Source organism: Malus sylvestris, chromosome 7 (assembly GCF_916048215.2).
Source record: "Malus sylvestris chromosome 7, drMalSylv7.2, whole genome shotgun sequence".
Classification (NCBI taxonomy): domain Eukaryota; kingdom Viridiplantae; phylum Streptophyta; class Magnoliopsida; order Rosales; family Rosaceae; genus Malus; species Malus sylvestris.
In genome coordinates, this window is record NC_062266.1 from 33,164,783 (window position 1) to 33,182,933 (window position 18,151).

Here is an 18,151-nt window from a genome sequence, read left to right on the forward strand (position 1 = left end):
TTTCTTTTTTTTTCTCTTTCTTCTTCTTCTCTTTCTCTTTCTTCTTCTTCTTCTCTTTCTTCTTCTTCTTCTTCTGGGTTCGGACCTTTTTTTTTTTTTTTCTTCTTCTTCTTCTTCTTCTCCCTCCTCCTCCTCTTTCTTCTTCTCTTCTTCTTCTTCCTCCTTTTTCTGGGTTCAGTCCCTTTTTTTTTTTTCTTCTTCTTCTTCTTCTTCTTCTTCCTCCTCCTCCTCCTCCTCTTTCTTCTTCTTCCTCCTTCTTCTGGTTTCGGACCCCTTTCTTTTTTCTTTTTTTTTTCTTCTTCTTCTTTCTCCTCCCTCCTCTTTCTTCTTCTTCTTCTCTTTCTCTTTCTTCTTCTTCTGGGTTCGGACCTTTTTTTTTTCTTCCAATTTCAGGTTTTTTTAAAAAAAATTAAAAAATTATTTTTATTTGCCACGTGGCAGACATTTGGCAGCCACGTGTCATATATGTGGCAGCCACGTCAGCATTTAACAGATCCATGGATGGAAAATCTAACGGTTGTATGAAATTGAAATAAAATAGTACTTGAGGTATGAAAGTGAAATGTTTTAAAGATGTTGTATGAGATTGCAATAAAGCTCAAACCTGAGGGGCTACTATGTAATTCACCCTAGTATGATTAAAATACAATATGAAATTAAGAATATCTAAAATTAAGAATAAACATGATAAAATAAGAATATGCATGCTTATATATATAGTACTAAGTTTGAGAAATTTCGGATCTAATAGGTATATTTAGATGTGATAAAAAAAATTCAAAACCGAAAATATTCAGACTAAGAATAGAAATTTTCGATTTAGATTGGAAATTTTCAATCAAACTTTCACCCCTAAGTAAGAGGGAACAAAAACAGAATCTTTGTTTTATCAGTTTTTATAGATGTTTTTTTTTAATAATGTACGTACTATTTTATCCTAATTTTTTTTTGCTCAATAATGTAAATTCTTGCATAAAAAACCTGACTAAATTAAATATAATTGATATCTAAGAATTTTACAATTAATTTCATTCAAGCATTTTGTAATAAAATATTTTGACAAGAATTGGAACGAGGCAAACCGAATAAATTAGACACGAAAGACAATATAGGCTACAGAGGCTCCACCGAGGCACCTACCACCAAAGCAAAGAAAATAACACTTCCACCAAAACTGTCACTAAAAACCGCACTTCGAGACTTTCCCTCTCTTTGCGTGCAGAGGGAGGGAGGGAGGGAGGGAGAGAGAAGATGTGGTTCTTGAGAAGAGAAGGAAATGGCCATCTGGGTTCTCATCATCTTCCACAGCAGAGGAAGTTACTGAAGGGATTGATGCCACTGGTCTCACCGCCATTGTTACAGGCGAGGGAGTTTTCGTTTGCTTCTTCTACTTTTTTTTTCAACTATTATTATTTGTTCTTATGGGAAAATTTTCTTTGGTTCTGCATATCGATGTTGCAGGAGCATCTAGTGGTATTGGCACCGAAACTGCACGCGTTCTTGCACTGCGTGGCGCCCATGTGGTTATGGCAGTGAGAACCATGGCAGCCGGTAAAGATGCAAGAGAACAAATAGTGAAGGCAATCCCCAGTGCCAAAGTTGATGCCATGGAACTGGATCTCAGTTCGCTATCATCCGTTAGGAAATTCGCATCGGATTTCAATTCCTCCGGTCTTCCTCTTAACATCCTAATGTAAGAAATGGACAGAAACGGTACAAGTTCTTGAAGAGGCTTTGTTCATAAAATCCACTTCAGGTAATAATACTCGTCTTTTCATAAGTAACAATGCAGGAGTTATGGGAACCCCTTTCACGCCTTCGAAGGACAAGATCGAACTTCAGTTCGCCACAAACCACGTAGGATGTCGCATTTGTTACTCTGTAAAACTGACAGTTTAAAGTACAAACAACAACAACAACAGCAGCCAACCCTTATCGCACTAAGTAGGGTCAGCTGTATGAATCCTAAAACGCCATTGACAGCTTAAAAAGTATTTTTGGTTAAGCTGTTCTAATTGACTGAATGTTTCATCCAGTTAAATCTGTAGCCAATCTAGTTTTAGACCCTTTATCTCTCGGTGTCGGAGCATATGCATCAATAAACTCAGCTAACCTTTCATCCCTCTTTGATTCGGGAGAGTTGATTTGTATCTATTTGGTTATTTTCCTGATTTTTCAGGTCATTTTCTTTTGACAAATCTTTTGTTGGATACTATGAAGAAAACAGCACGCAAAAGAGGCAAAGAAGGGAGAATCGTAAATGTGTCCTCAGAAGCTCACCGCAACCCGTATCCTGAAGGAATTCGTTTTGATAAAATTAACGACCAAGCAGGGTAACATTGAGATAATTCTTAGTTTTTAGATATTTAGATAGTATTATATGCGTGTTAGCGCATGAGCCACACATAGGATTTTGATTAAAGCGGGTGGAGCTTAAGCAAGAAAGTTTGGAATTGGATTTTGATGCCATATCAGTACTTCTGCACAAGTTAGTCACGTAGTATATTTGTTTTCAGTGTGCTTCCTTCATTATAGCGTATGCTGAATGGAGGGAGATTGATACAAGTCCAATCCGATTTTGTGACTGCCCATCTGCAGGTACAGCAGCTTTCGTGCATATGGCCAATCAAAGCTTGCTAACATATTGCATGCTAATGAGCTTGCAAGACGCTTAAAGGTAATCCGCAACGTTAAATCAGCAGAATCGTGATTCTGAAAATACGTCTGTACTTTTATATGTAGAGATAAACACACATTACCTTGTTTTTTTTTATGTTTATGGCAGTCATGGTGCATTGAGTGAACTCTGTTGTTTGTGATTGTCCAACAGGAAAAAGGAGCTGATATTACTGCAAACTCGCTTCACCCTGGTGCAATTGTTACCAATCTGTTTCGTTATTACAGCATTATTAACGTTAAATCACTTCACAAAACCAACTATGTTAGTCTTATATAAATGTATTCCGATACTATCGCTTGTTGAGGAGGCTTTGTATTCAGTGTATGTTTAAAGTTTAAACCGAACCAAATTTGACGTCAATCTACAACTCTCAAATTTACATATTCATTATCTACATGCTTAGTTTCGGATAATCAGACGTTTGGCTTTCTGGTTTTATGCAGGGCTTGTTAACGTGCTTGGTAGAGCTGTGCTTAAAAATGCTCAGCAGGTAAGTTACGTCTGCTTGAACCTCTTGAGCAAACAACATACCAAGCGAACTTGAGTAATTCGAAATATGATGAACTTTCCAATATTAGTCGTTTAAACGTATAATGTAATGTTGATTATTAACTTCGTCGATTACAGGGAGCAGCAACGACGTGCTACGTGGCACTGCATCCACAAGTCATGGGGGTGACCAGTGAATATTTCTCGGACTGTAACCTATCCAAGCCAAGGCCACAAGGTCAAGACGTGGAGATGGCAAAGAAACTATGGGATTTTAGCATGGATTTGACTAAATGATCTACTCAAAACTTAAAACTCTATATAAAAACTTAAGAAAGTGCCATTTGCACTGTGTCGTTATAAGATTCATACAACCAACCCTATTTACAGGGATAATGCTTAGTGGTGGTTGTTTGTTGTTGAATAATAGACTCAAAGAATGCTGTAACTTATAATTCAAAAGTTGAACAATATCTTTTCAAGCTGAATAATCTTCTTTTTCTGCTCAAAGCCTTGTCGTTTTGATTCGAGGTTGCTTTTTGTTTGATTTCTAGTATCGAGTTTAGAAATTTCATCGTCGAAACAAAATTATGTTGTTCGTGTGCTTATTGATTGACTAATGACAAATTATGTGAAATCCCGTCCCAAATTATGTATTTTGTCATTTTAACGGAATTATGAAATGACATTTTTGCCCCTTATCCTCCCATCCTATCCGGATTCCCCTTCCCTTTTTTAGATTTTTTTTGTCATTATTTTACAACTCTTCTGCTCTCTCTGCTTGCCACGTGGCACCACCCCCCATCCCTTATATCATTCTCTATTCTCTCCCCCAAGCTCTTTCTCAACTCACTCTCCCTATCTCTCGGACTTATCTCCTTCTCCCTTCCCGGCAACACACACACCCACCCGCACACCCAAAGAACCACGACACCACCACCAACATTGAGTGGACCTTCTCTCTCTCTCCTTCGTCTCTACAAAGCATCGAGACACCTAGAGGCCACCCAAACCTCTCCGGCGAGCCCTATGGCTTTTGAGTCAAAATCTGACCAACTTTGGCCACCTCACGACGTGATATAGGTACGAAACTCTTCCTCTCGTCCTACACTTCAATTTGGTACCTAGATCGCACCCTAGGATTGAGAATAGGATTTGAACAGAGCTAGGGAAGCTCCGTCTTCCTTTTTCGTCGAAACTTGGTCAAACAACCTAAACCCGGCAACCCAAGTCTTTTGGCCCAAACCTTTTAACCCAAAGCCTAAGGGTTTTGGCTCACTGAGCAACCAAACCCAACCCATTAAAATCCTCAAACCCAGTGACTTGAGCCGAGCTTTCAAGTCCAAAGCCTGTTAAAACCCCATCCTAAATCCTTTTGAACCTAGGCCCTTTGGCCGTGTAGAACTTGGGCCTTTGGCCCATTAAACCATTGGCCCAAACCATTTTGACATAAGCCCAAAGCTCAGGCCCAAACCCAACAAACCCTAGGGCCAAACCCAACTAACCCATACCCCAGGCCGCGCGTGAGGGTGTGTGTGGGCGCACGTGAAGGGTTGCCGGTGTTGGCACATAGAGCACACGCGTCGCCGTGGACGTCGCCGTCCACGGCGGCACCGGTGACTTTTCCGACCAACTTTCCAGCGGCGCATGGCCGCCAGAGTCACCACCTTGCAACAGCACGTGAGGGTACCCGAGATCCCCTTTATGTTTTTCGACGTCTTGAATCCGTTTATGATGTTCGTTTTCCAAAATTCAATTGTTAGTTTTATTAATTGGACCCTTTATGTGCTTAGGTGCGATTATTAGCGGCAATTCCATCATTCCTATTTCGCATGGCTCTTCTGTGACAGAGTATCTGTTAGTGGACCCCTTCTAAAATGCATGATTTTACTATTAGAAATGCATACATGAAAAGCATGATTTAATAGTTACGTTTTATGAAATGTTTATGAGTAAATTGGTTTTACACTTTATGAGATATCATGCTTTACTAAGAATATTTTGGAATACCATACTTTATCGAATTTACACTCTTTGTAGTATATATGATGGATGACTATATACTATGAAGATGTTTTGAGATATGATGTTTGAGCTACTAAACTCCATTGAGATATATACTTATGTTGGAAAGATTATATTCAATGTTTTTGTGCTTATCTAGTGGTCATTATTCTGCCTACGGGCGATGATACTTATATTATCTTCGGTCGGGTGATGTAGTGGCCTACACGTCGGAAGATATTTATTTGGCCTACGGGTCGGGTGAGGTAGTGGCTACAAGTCGGAAGATATTCATATATTTGGCCTACTAGTCGGGTGATGTAGTGGCTTCGGTCGATTATAATACAGCTATTTAACACACTATATACGATATATGTTTTACGAAGGTTTTATGGCATGCTAGGGTTTTCAGAAAAACCTATTACATATTATACTATTGAGTTTCCATAAAACTTTGGGGGTTAGTACGTTGTTGAATAACTGTTTCAGTATTATATATATATATATATATATATATATATATATATATATATATATATATATATATCAACTTGGTCCACTCATGTTTGTTTTGCGCCCCCTCAGGACATAGGAACGAGGCATACGATTCAAGCTACGAGACATTCCTCTACCGGTGATACCGCATCATCCTCTCTGCCTTGACTTCACTTGTAAGAGCACCTTCCACTTGTATTCTGAATTAGATGATTTTTCTGAACATGTCATGCATTATCACTATCATTCTATTGACGGCTGAATACTATTATACTATCATTTTGTTTATACTTTGCACAACTCAAATGATAAACATTGTGAAATATAAAATTACCACATATATCGCATTTAACATATGGTAAAGGCTTCAAACTCGTCAAGTAAAAGTAAGCACCTTCAGTTTCTCTCGCTCTTTTAATTCTTTCCTCTTTCTAGCATATAACCGGTTAAGGAGCCGGATACGTGGATCAACAGTTATGTTTCTCAGAGGTTCCAACTTCTCCTCCTGGATTGAACCATATATACATGAAAAACATGGATGGAAGGAAATAAAAAATAAAACTTCTGATACTAAAAAACCTCTGTGAGGTCATATGGTAAATGAAATGTCTCGCGTATCTCCTCAGGTGTTTTTACTTCAATAATTCAAGCAAGTGCTCGGCTGGTGAGATCAACCAAAGGCTTCAACTGGAGGCTGTCAGCAGCGGACGTCAATTCACATAACTTTTTTGTATCCATTCGAATAAATTTCTCATCAAAAGTTTTGCGCTCATGCACATGATAACTGTTGGAAATTCAAATAAAAACAGGTTGTCAATGGTTAAAGCTAGCTATTAGTTCTTTCCAGGTTGTTCACCTACAACTACAAACATCATTGCTCCCTCCATCTGTCAGCCGAAAGGTGATTACAAGACAGCAGTGTGCTGCCATGTGATAGCTGAACTGCTTTTAGAAAAGCTGCATGTGTGTGTGCATCCAAAGGTGGTGCATGTGTGAAAGGGTGTAAAGATGGTAAACACCATCATTCATTGCATGTGTTGTATTTTTTTATTAAAAGCACTTAAGTGGTTCGTCACTTTTTGCATGTATAACTAAGCCTCTTGTAAGGCTTTAGGATATTACATCAGAGCAGTTCCACCGTGGGCAATAGCTCGATGGACTGGCTCTCAAACAGGGCCAGATAGCCCGAGGAAGGTGGTCTAGCGTGTGCTGGCAAGGGAGCCCGAGCATGCCCGAGGGAGAGGCCCGACAGGAATCGCTCGCCCGAGAGCCTGAGGGCTGTGTGACATATGGTTGGTGTGCGGCATTGGTGCATGCGCCGAGCTTGACATCTCCCCATCCTCCTTCCCCTCATTTGACCTGGATCTACACACCCAAACCCTCAATCCGAACGAAAAACATCAACTATACAGAATCAATTTCAGAAAATTAAATTAAACTAAATTTTCCAATAAAACTGTAGTTTTAAACCACCTCATATAGGATCAAATTCGATCGGCAACAAATAAATCAAGCAATAAATTTAAAAAAAAAAAAAGAAGAATCGTCGGATTGAGCTCACTATTCAGGATTCATGGCTGGGACTTAGAACGAGTCGCTAGAAATTGAGGAGAAATTCTAGTCCATGTGAGCAGTTGCCGCTATGTGTGATATCTTCGCCAGAGAGACGTAGAGAGAAGGGAAGTGGAAGAGGAAGACAAAGATTGGGGAAGAAGGAGGGAATGAAAGCAGAGAAAAAGAGAGATGATGATGGTGGAATGACGGGAAAAAAGGTCAAATGAGGGGAAAAAGGGAAAGAGAGATAGAAAGAAACGAGAGAGAGGGAGAGAGACAAAGGAATAACAGGTCAAATTAGGGGGGAAAGGGAAAGGTGATTGGGATGTTTGATGGATTGGGTGAGGAAAAAAATATTAATATTTTATTATCAATTGCCATGGTAATTCAATGTAGGGGTGGAGATGTAAAAGGCAATTACTGTTTATTAAGGGCAGTTACTGTTCATGAGGTGAATTAAATAGTGGATAGCCCTAGGGGGCCTTAGACACGGTGGAACTGCTCTCAGAATCCCATTTCCATTTCAGCTTGTAAGCAATTGAGTTTGTAAACTCTTATTAAATATATTAAAGTGTTTTGTTTGTTTGCCGTGCAGTTTGTCCAACACAAAAGTTTGCTTCTTCATTTACTTCTTTCTTTCCTTGTCCAATTTTATTGAGAGTGATAGTGAGATGTGTGATAAAGTTAGAAAACTTATCACCCACATATTTTTTGTATTGAGTTAGTAAACTTTGAATACCAACAATAACAATTCTATCAAACACATAAATTACTTCTGACTTCACCATGTACATGATGATGATGGATAAAAGACTATCAAAACCACCCTTTTTCGGCCACATAAAGGGTAGCAATATTTTCTCCAAGTTTTCTACATAAGATTTTCACCGTTGATTGTCAACTGGAAAATAATATCATGTAAGAACAGAAAAGGAAACTACAAGCATATCATGGGACAAAACATGGCAACCTCTTCTTCTACTTGTTGGATGGAGCCATCAGCAGTTTGAAGCCAGATGTAAGATTTCATCTAATTGCACAAAACATAAGGAAATTCAGGAGGGAGTCAAAAGAGAAACACAACGGAGACTCCTATATCATCTTAGCTTGAACTACCACACATGCAACCCACAGAACCAATAACCCCAGGTGTGGCAGTCCTAGCCATATCTTCTATTTATTTTCTACACTGCTTATTCTGACCACTATGCACCAGCCTTTGTAAAGAAATTACAACTCTCCATTTACATTCCACCAAGAGTTAGTCTAGAAACAAACTACTTCTTCCAGCTATATCACGATTTGGAGTCTCTGCGCGGTTGTTTCCGGCACGTGACTCCATCAAAGAAGGAGGCGCCCTCGCACGTGCTGGTAGTTAGGGTTTCGGACCTTTCGGACTTGGATGGAGGAGGTGATCGGCCCGGCTAGTGTTTGGGCGGCTCGGGTAGTGAGATGCCCAGTATCACGTGGGTTGGGTGAGGTTTTGGTAAAATAGGCCACGCCCACAGTGATTTTTCTCCTCGTTTGTTTTATTTTCGTGGACTCTTCACCTTTGTCATATATTTCATGCATGGCACTGATTTTAGGTGGGATTGGATCGGAAACAAGCATTCCAATTTCAATTTAAAAAATTTCGAAATCAAATTATAGTTCTAATTCGAAAATCGGAATTTATGAAAAATTTCGAAATCGTTTTATCTCATAATTCGGATCTCTTATATTTTTGCAAGACTTTGGAAATTTTCAAATTTTTATATATCCACTATTCAATTATTTTTTTTCCAAATTTTTGTGATATTTGCATGTCATCTCAGGTGTGTATGACGTAAAATCATATTAGACAATATAAAATAGTACGTATGATAATATGTACTCTTCGTTTTTAATATATAATAGCATGATTAAAACACATAATATGATACGGTCTAGTGATATTCCTTATCACTGGTAAGTAAGAGGTCTTATATTCGATTCTCGCCAAAGGCGAATTTGAACTATATTATTGCTAGCCCATTGTGAGGTTAAATCCACTCCCTCCCCTTAGTGTAGATAATATAAATTGTTCAAAAAAAAAACACATAATATGAAATAAAGAATTCCAACCTACTGAAAACGATACAATACCAAACAATTTCAACAAGCTATGTCCACAATTGCCACTAGTACTACGGTCTAGTGGTATTTCTTTTCGTTTGTAAGTGAGATCTTAGGTTCGATTCTCATCAAAGGCGAATCTGAATCATATTATTGCCAGTTCATTGTGAGGCTAAGCTCAACTTCTTCCCTTGAGTGTAGATAATGTCGCTTGTTAAAAAAAAAAAAAAAAAAACTATGTCCACAACTAGAAATAGTGTACAAGACGGTGGAGTTTGCTCAAAAAAATCAAATCCAAATTACAAGATAAACCCAAATAAGTGAAATCGTGAACAACAAATTAGTGAATAAGATGATGATTATTGTGCTAATTAAATTGACCTTTCCAAACTTTGTGTCCATAAATTAGACACGAAAGAGAAAAGAAAAGAACACTTCAACTAACTGTCACTATAAACTACACTTCGAGACTTTCTCATCTCTTTGCTGCAGAGGGAGAGAGAAGAAGAAGATGTGGTGCTTCAGAAGAAGGGGGCCATCTGGGTTCTCATCATCTTCCACAGCAGAAGAAGTTACTCAAGGGATTGATGCCACTGGTCTCACCGCCATTGTTACAGGTGAGGGAACTTCTATTTGCTGCTTCTTTCTTTAAGTTTGATATGCAGATGGTATACTTTCTTCAACTATTGTTCCTTGTTCTTATGGGAACATGCTCTTTGGTTCTGCATATTGATGTTGCAGGAGCATCTAGTGGTATTGGCACCGAAACTGCACGCGTTCTTGCACTGCGTGGCGCCCATGTGGTTATGGCAGTGAGGAACATGGCTGCCGGTAAAGATGCAAGAGAACAAATAGTGAAGGCAATTCCCAGTGCCAAAGTTGATGCCATGGAATTGGATCTCAGTTCGTTATCATCCGTTAGGAAATTCGCCTCGGATTTCAATTCCTCTGGTCTTCCTCTTAACATCCTAATGTAAGTGATGGACAGAAATGTTTCAAGTTCTTGAATAGGCTTAGTTCGTAAAATCCACCTCCGGTAATAATAGCTTGTCTTTTTATAAGTAACAATGCAGGAGTGGCAACCCCTTTCACGCTTTCTAAAGACAAGATCGAAGTTCAGTTCGCGACAAACCACGTAGGTATGTTGCATTTGTTACTCAGTAAAACCGAAAGTTTAAAGTACAAACTGTAAAGATATCGACAGGTATAGAGGAGATGTATTCTTGCAGAAGAAGAAATGAATATTCAGAGAGAGAAATAGAATTTTAGACAGAGAAGATATTTGTTTTTCACATTAACTCTTTTCATCTTCTTACAATGATAGTTATATAGTATATAGCTAACTAGATTGCTTACTTTCTAAGCTATCACAATGATTACAAGATGACTACACTTGTCACTATTACAACCACACGATCACAAGCTGTTATGCTTGCTTTATATACTGTTATCATCCCCCCTCAATCACAGGAGGAGGTTTGCTCAACCTGAGATTGGAACAGTGGGTCTGAAACAATGGAGTAGACAATCCCTTGGTGAGAATATCGGCAAATTGTTCATTTGAAGAAACAAACTGAAGTTGAAGCAGCTTCTTGGCAACCCGTTCTCGAACAAAATGGATGTCTACCTCAATGTGCTTTGTCCTTTGGTGCATAACTGGATTATAAGCCAAGGCTATAGCAGACAGATTGTCACAAAATAAAGTGACAGGACATGAAACATCAATCCGAAGAAACTGCAAAAGTTGCTTGATCCAGTCAATCTCTGCAGTAGTGGATGAAAGTGCTCGGTATTCAGCTTCAGTGGAGGATTTAGAAACTGTATTTTGTTTCTTGGAAGACCAAGAAATGGGACTAGACCCCAAATAGACCACCAAACCTGTAGTTGACCGTCGGTCATTGGGATCCCCAGCCCAGTCAGCATCACTGAAGGCATGTAAACATAAATCTCCTTTGCTGAAGTGAACACCATAATCCATCGTGCCTTTCAGATATCTGAGGATTCTCTTCACAGCAAGAAAATGAGACTCCATGGGACAATGCATGAACTGACATACCTGATGCACGGAGAAAGCAATGTCGGGTCTTGTAAATGTAAGATATTGCAAAGCCCCCACCACACTGCGATACAATGCTGGATTGTGAAAGGGTGTCCCATCATCTTTAAGTAACCTGGTATACGGCAGACAAGGGGTATGACACGGTTTGGAAAGACTCATATCAGTCTTATGAAGCAAATCAGTAATATACTTAGCCTGGGAGAGAAATAATTCAGTGGAATGATAAGTAATTTGGATGCCTAAGAAGTAATGAAGGAGTCCCAAATCCTTAATATCAAATTCCTGAGCTAAAGCCTGGATAACATCAGTAATAGCTGCAGTAGCACTTCCTGTGATGATTATATCATCCACATAGAGCAAGAGAATGACCACAGAGTTGCCAACATGTTTCACAAATAATGAGGAGTCTGAAAATGTTGTAAGAAAACCCAAAGAAGGCAAAAAGTTGGTAAACCTCTCATTCCAAGCCCGTGGGGCTTGTTTTAAGCCATATAGAGACTTATGTAACCGACAAACATGAGAAGACTGGTGAGAGTCAACAAAACCCGGAGGTTGAGACATATAGACCTCTTCTTGTAAAATACCATGAAGAAAAGCATTCTTCACATCGAGTTGCCGTAAAGACCAACCAAATTGTGCAGCTAAAGCCAAAACTAACCTCACAGTTGTAGGTTTAACAACTGGACTAAAGGTCTCCCCATAGTCAAGACCCTCTTCTTGATTGAAGCCTTTGGCAACAAGGCGTGCCTTATATCTAGAAATGTTCCCATCTGCATCTCTTTTAATCTTGAAGACCCACTTACACCCAACCAAATTCTTGTTTGAAGGAAGAGGAACTAATGACCAAGTTCCTTGAGAATGCAAAGCAGAGAGCTCTTCTTTCATAGCTGCACACCATACTGAGGATGAAAGAGCAGACTTATATGTTGAGGGTTCCACCTGAGTTAAATCAATTGGAATATCAGCTTCAATTTTAGAGAGAAAAGCTTTAGGCTTGAAGATACCATTTTTGGATCTTGTCTGCATGGCATGTGTATTCATAGGTGGAATAGAAGAAACCACTTGCAAACTCTCAGGTTGAAACTCTGAAGAAATCTCAGTATGATCATGAGGATTGGATCCAGAGGACAGGACTGCAGCCACAGGGGAAGAAGGAAGCACAGACTGTATGGACGGTGCAGTAATGGATTCAGCATGTGTTGGGGTAGAAATGGACTCAAGTGTAGGTGAAGTAGATGTAGATGCTATGGAGACAACCTGGTTATCATGTGTGACAGAAGGCAGAGAAATAGAAGGTGACAAAAGAGGAGTAAAGGATGATGAAGTTAAGGTTTTGGAAGACAACATGGCATAAGGAAATTCACCCTCATCAAAAATAACATGCCTAGATATGTACATTTTTTGATGTCTCACTTCATAACATAAGTAGCCTTTGTATCTGGAGGCATAACCTAAAAAGACACATTTTGTTGTTTTAGGCTGTAACTTGTTGGAATTGTAAGGTTTTAAGAGTGGGAAACAGGAACATCCAAAAACCCGAAGATGATTGATAGCTGGGACATCTTTAAACAACAACTCAAATGGAGATTTGTTGTGTAAAACAGGTGTTGGCATTCTGTTAATAAGATAGACAGCAACTTGGCATGCAAAAGACCAGAATTTTGAAGGCAAGGAAGCAGTTTGTAAAAGGGTTATAGCTGTGTCAACAATATGTCTATGCTTCCTTTCAGCTAGACCATTTTGTTCAGGGGTGTATGGACAGGACAATTGGTGTTTAATACCTTTGGATGCAAGAAATTGTTGAAATGACTTGCTAATATATTCACCTCCCCCATCACTTTGTAAAGTTTTAACAGAAATAGCAAAGTGATTGAACACAAAATTGTAAAAGGCAATGAAAGTTGAACAAACATCACTTTTATTGATGAGAGGAAATATCCAACAATGTCTAGTGCATTCATCAATGAATGTCACATAGTATCTAAAACCCTCTACAGAGTTACAAGGAGAAGGACCCCATACATCACTATGAATAGTATCAAAAGGATGCAGGGACTTAGAGACAGAATCCACAAATGGCAATTTACAAAATTTCCCTTCTAGACAAGAGTGACACATCACAGACTTACTATCAGATATATCAGATACATTGCATTTGCGTAATATGGCAGATACTATAGAATTGGATGGGTGTCCTAATCTACTATGCCAAAGACTCGAAGACACATGTTGTCCAAGGAAAGCAGCGTGTACGTTGGGTAAGGAAGAACGGTATGAAACTGGTAGAGGAATAGGATACAGTCCATTACTACAATGTCCCTTGAAGAGGATCCTCCCTGTGGCTTTGTCCTGGATCCAAAAACAGAAAGCATCATAGATTAACCAGCAGTTATTATCCAGACACAATTTATGCACAGATAACAAATTCTGAGAGAGTTGAGGAACATATAAGACTGAATTAAGATGCAGGGGTTTGAAAGGTGTATGTAAAGTTGAGGAACCAATGTGGGAAATTGATAAACCTGCACCACCTCCAGCAGTTTGAATTGTCTCATTGGAAGGAAATGGAGAGGCCAACGACAACTGATTAAGATCAGCAGTCATGTGAGATGTAGCCCCAGAATCTGTAAGCCACACTTGTTGAGAATTAGCACTCGGAACAGAGGATGGACCAGCAACATGCATAGCTGACACTTGCTGAGCTTGGAGATTGGCATTTCGAAAATGACAGAAAGGAGCACTGTGATTCTTTTTCCCACAGATTTGACAAGCCTCTGTAATAGAATTCTCAGTATTTCGAAACCGACAAGTAACAGCTAGATGTCCAAATTTGCCACAAATTTGACAAGAAGACTGAAAAAACCCTTGTGCCGTTGGTGGAGAGGAACCAAGAATACCAGGGGCATTGTTATGAAAAGAACTAGACTTGGCATTACCAAACCGGGAGTTGTATTGATACTTGCCTTTACCCTTGTTCCTGTGGTAAGGAGGCTTGGAACCAGACCCATTGTATTGATAAAAACTTCCTTGAGACCCATACGAACCACCATTTGATGAAGGACCAGTGTTGGAGTAATTATCATGAGGTGAATTGGCCTCGAATTGAGAAGACTTAGACGAAACAGACATATTGCTAGCTACCATTGCAGACAGGAAAGGAGTAACAGAAACATTAGCAAGCATTGCTTCTTCAGCAAGCAATTGGGAGCGAAGATCCTTCATAGAAATAACATTCTCCCGACCTCTAATAATGGATCGCAATGTATTGTATTCGGAAGACAGACCATTAAGAGTTAAAATCACAATATCATCATCAGCAAACATAACCCCAGCAGCAGCCAAGTAATCACGAGCTTCTTTAATGCGTTGAAGGTATAAGGAAATGGAATCTGTACCTTTCTTAATATTCTGCAACTCAGATTTCATCTGAAAAATTGTAGCCCGAGTAACAATTGAAAATTGTTCTTTAAGACGCACCCATAAGTCCCGAGCACTCGTGCTACCGATAGCACACGAAATCGCAGAAGGAGATAATGTGGCAGTGATGAGTTGCATGAGAGCCCGATCATGCATTTTCCAAATCTTGAAAGCATCACTGGTATGCAAATCACTGGAAGACTCAGTTGAATCACTCAGATTCGAAGGACAAGGATTTGTACCATCGACAAACCCCATAATGCCATGACCATCGAGAAGAAGCTCCATCTGAAAATGCCATGTGAGGTAATTTGAATCATCAAGTTTCACAGAAACAGAAGATGAAACTGATGAGATGAGAGAGGTAATGGGAGATTGAAGAATCTGCAATTGTGTAGCAGTCACCATGATCGAATAGGAATCAAGAACTCGAAGAAAATGTCACTGAGACAAAAGAACAAACACCTGGTGTGCAGTATCGTAAACACCGAGAACCAGAGAAGAAAAGGGAAATGAGAACCCTAAAAAATCAAGAAATAGAAGAAACAGAGCGGAAGCAGAAGAACCAAGATCAAGAAACCGTGAAGCATGAAGCTTTTCCGGCGCTCTGATACCATGTAAAGATATCGACAGGTATAGAGGAGATGTATTCTTGCAGAAGAAGAAATGAATATTCAGAGAGAGAAATAGAATTTTAGACAGAGAAGATATTTGTTTTTCACATTAACTCTTTTCATCTTCTTACAATGATAGTTATATAGTATATAGCTAACTAGATTGCTTACTTTCTAAGCTATCACAATGATTACAAGATGACTACACTTGTCACTATTACAACCACACGATCACAAGCTGTTATGCTTGCTTTATATACTGTTATCACAAACAACAACAACTAATCATTTTTCACTTAGTGGGGTCGGCAATATGAATCCTAGAACGCCAGTGACATTTTACGAAAGTATTGTTGGTTAAGATGTCCTAATTGACTGAATGTTACTTCCAGTTTAACTGTTGCCAATCTAGTTTTAGACCTTCTTTTAACAGTCGGTGTTGGAGCATATGCATCGATAAACTCGGCCAACCGTTCATAATTCTTTGATTCGGAGGGGTTGATTTGTATCTTTTTGGTTATGTTCCTGATTCTGCAGGTCATTTTCTTTTGACAAATCTTTTGTTGGATACTATGAAGAAAACAGCATGCAAAAGCGGCAAAGAAGGGAGAATCGTAAATGTGTCCTCAGAAGGTCACCGCTACCCGTATCCTGAAGGAATTCGTTTTGATAAAATTAACGACCAACAAGGGTAACATTGAGATGATTCTTAGTTATTAGTTACGTGTTACCGCAAGAGTCATGCATAAAATTTTGATTAAATACGGAAGGAGCTTATGCAACAAATAAGTTTGGATTTGGATTTTGATGCCATATCAGTACTTCTGCCTATCTGCAGGTACAGCAACTTTCGTGCATATTGCCAATCGAAGCTTGCTAACATTTTGCACGCTAATGAGCTTGCAAGACGCTTAAAGGTAATCAGCAACGTTAAACCAGCAGAATCGTGATTCTGAAAATACCCGCTTGCATATATCGGTTCACTATGTCTGTACTTTTATGTGCAGAGATAAACACACATTGTGTGTTGATTGAACTCCGTTATTTGTGATTGTTCAACAGGAAGAAGGAGCTGATATAACTGCAAACTCGCTTCACCCTGGTGCAATTGTTACCAATCTGTTTCGTTATAACAGTGCTATTAACGGTAAATCACTTCGCTAAACCAACTAAGGGAGTCTTATTTAAATGTAGAATTCGGATATAAACTGCATACTATCGCTTGTCGAAGAGGCTTTGTGTTCAGTGTATGTTTAAAGTTTAAACCGAACCAAAATTGACGTCTATCTACAAATCTCAAATTTACACATTCACTATCTATGTGCTTAGTTTCGGATAATCAGACGTTTGGTTTTCTGGTTTGATGCAGGGCTTGTTAAGGTGCTTGGTAGAGCTGTGCTTAAAAATGTTAAGCAGGTAAGTTACATCTGCATGAACCTCTAGAGCAAACAACATACCAAGCGAATTTGAGTAATTTGAAATATGATGAACTTTCAAATAGTCGTTTAAACGTAGAATGTCGTGTTGTTTATTAACTTTGTCTATTACAGGGAGCGGCAACGACGTGCTATGTGGCACTGCATCCACAAGTCAAGGGGGTGACGGGCGAATATTTTCGGGACAGTAACCTATCCAAGCCAAGTCGACAAGGTCAAGATGCGGAGATGGCAAAGAAACTATGGGATTTCAGCATGGATTTGACTAAATGATCTTCTAAAAACTTAAACTCTATATAAAGACTTAAAAGAATGCGCTTTGCGCTGTTCTGTTCTAAGATTTATATAGCCGATCTCACTTGCTGGGATCATGCTTAGTGGTGGTGGTTTGTGGTGAATAAACTCCTTTTTTCTGCTCGAACCCTTGTCGTTTTGATTCGAGATTACTTTTCGTTTGATATCTTGTATCAAGTTTAGGAATTTCATCTTCGAAACAAAATGCCGTTGTTCGGGTGCTTATTGATGGACTGATGACAAATTCACTTGATATTCGTTACGAAAAGACCAGAGAAGTTGAAGAAGTAAAAGAGAGAACCATGCAGTAAGATTTCTTCGTTACACTTGAGTGATGATGTACACTACATACATGATGACGATGATACAACAAAACAGGTAGTGCAAGACAGCATTATACTATGTTAAACACAGATGTCCAACCTACTGAAAATATCACAAGGCCGAACAATTTCAACAAGCTATGTCATTTTTAATATATAATAGTATGATTAAAATACAATATGAAATAAAGAATATCTAAAATTAAGAATAAACATGATAAAATAAGAATATGCATGCTATATATATATATATATATATATATATATATATATATATATACAGAGAGCTTAAGGGGAGGGATCCCCATTTTTTGAAAAAAATGGGGATTAGGTGTGGGGTCCACTTCACATCTAATTTCAACGATCCGAACCGTCTATTTTGTTAGTCTCGATTCATAGATCATCCTTGCAAAATATTAGCTAAATTGGAAATGTTTAAGACATCTAATTGGGTTCAAGGAAATGAACGAATACTTTGTTATATAAGAAAATATGAAATTTGATATTGATAATTAAATAGGCAAATGGTTTCGGATTGAATTGAATTTTTGCAAGGATAATCTATGAATCGAGACTAACAAAATAGACGGTTCGGATCGTTGAAATTTGATGTGAAGTGGGCCCCACACCTAATCCCCATTTTTTTCAAAAAATGGGGATCCCTCCCCTTAAGCTCTCTGTATATATATATA

General features: G+C 38.8%; 2 protein-coding genes, 2 long non-coding RNA genes and 1 pseudogene across 5 annotated transcripts in view; 3 read left to right on the top strand and 2 right to left on the bottom strand.

Moving 5' to 3' along the window:
* The window catches only part of LOC126629238 (short-chain dehydrogenase TIC 32, chloroplastic-like), a 48,477-nt gene extending 44,798 nt beyond the window's left edge, over positions 1-3,679 (top strand). The window contains exons 7-8 of one of the 2 annotated variants that reach the window (XM_050299208.1): positions 3,124-3,170; positions 3,308-3,679. In XM_050299208.1, coding sequence (XP_050155165.1) covers positions 3,124-3,170; positions 3,308-3,466 — 206 coding nt within the window. In that variant the 3' untranslated portion in view covers positions 3,467-3,679. The remainder of the gene's footprint in view (positions 1-3,123; positions 3,171-3,307) is intronic. The other variant, XM_050299206.1, reaches the window with a different exon arrangement.
* On the top strand, positions 2,340-2,871 carry LOC126629247 (uncharacterized). Its single transcript, XR_007625690.1, has 3 exons — positions 2,340-2,488; positions 2,599-2,677; positions 2,831-2,871. It is a non-coding gene; the product is annotated as an uncharacterized LOC126629247 (long non-coding RNA).
* Positions 3,680-5,905: 2,226 nt separating the features above from the next.
* On the bottom strand, positions 5,906-8,600 carry LOC126630306 (SKP1-like protein 21; annotated as a pseudogene).
* LOC126629248 (uncharacterized) lies at positions 6,697-7,380 on the bottom strand. The gene is made up of 2 exons (XR_007625691.1): positions 7,230-7,380; positions 6,697-7,033 (listed from the first exon to the last, which is right to left on the bottom strand). It is a non-coding gene; the product is annotated as an uncharacterized LOC126629248 (long non-coding RNA).
* Positions 8,601-9,732: 1,132 nt separating the features above from the next.
* LOC126629239 (short-chain dehydrogenase TIC 32, chloroplastic-like) lies at positions 9,733-17,263 on the top strand. Its single transcript, XM_050299210.1, has 8 exons — positions 9,733-9,933; positions 10,058-10,289; positions 10,379-10,455; positions 15,944-16,097; positions 16,245-16,323; positions 16,469-16,553; positions 16,776-16,822; positions 16,957-17,263. The coding sequence occupies exons 1-8, from the start codon at positions 9,828-9,830 to the stop codon at positions 17,113-17,115; spliced, it is 939 nt and encodes a 312-aa protein (XP_050155167.1). The 5' UTR covers positions 9,733-9,827; the 3' UTR covers positions 17,116-17,263.
* Positions 17,264-18,151: the final 888 nt, after the last annotated feature.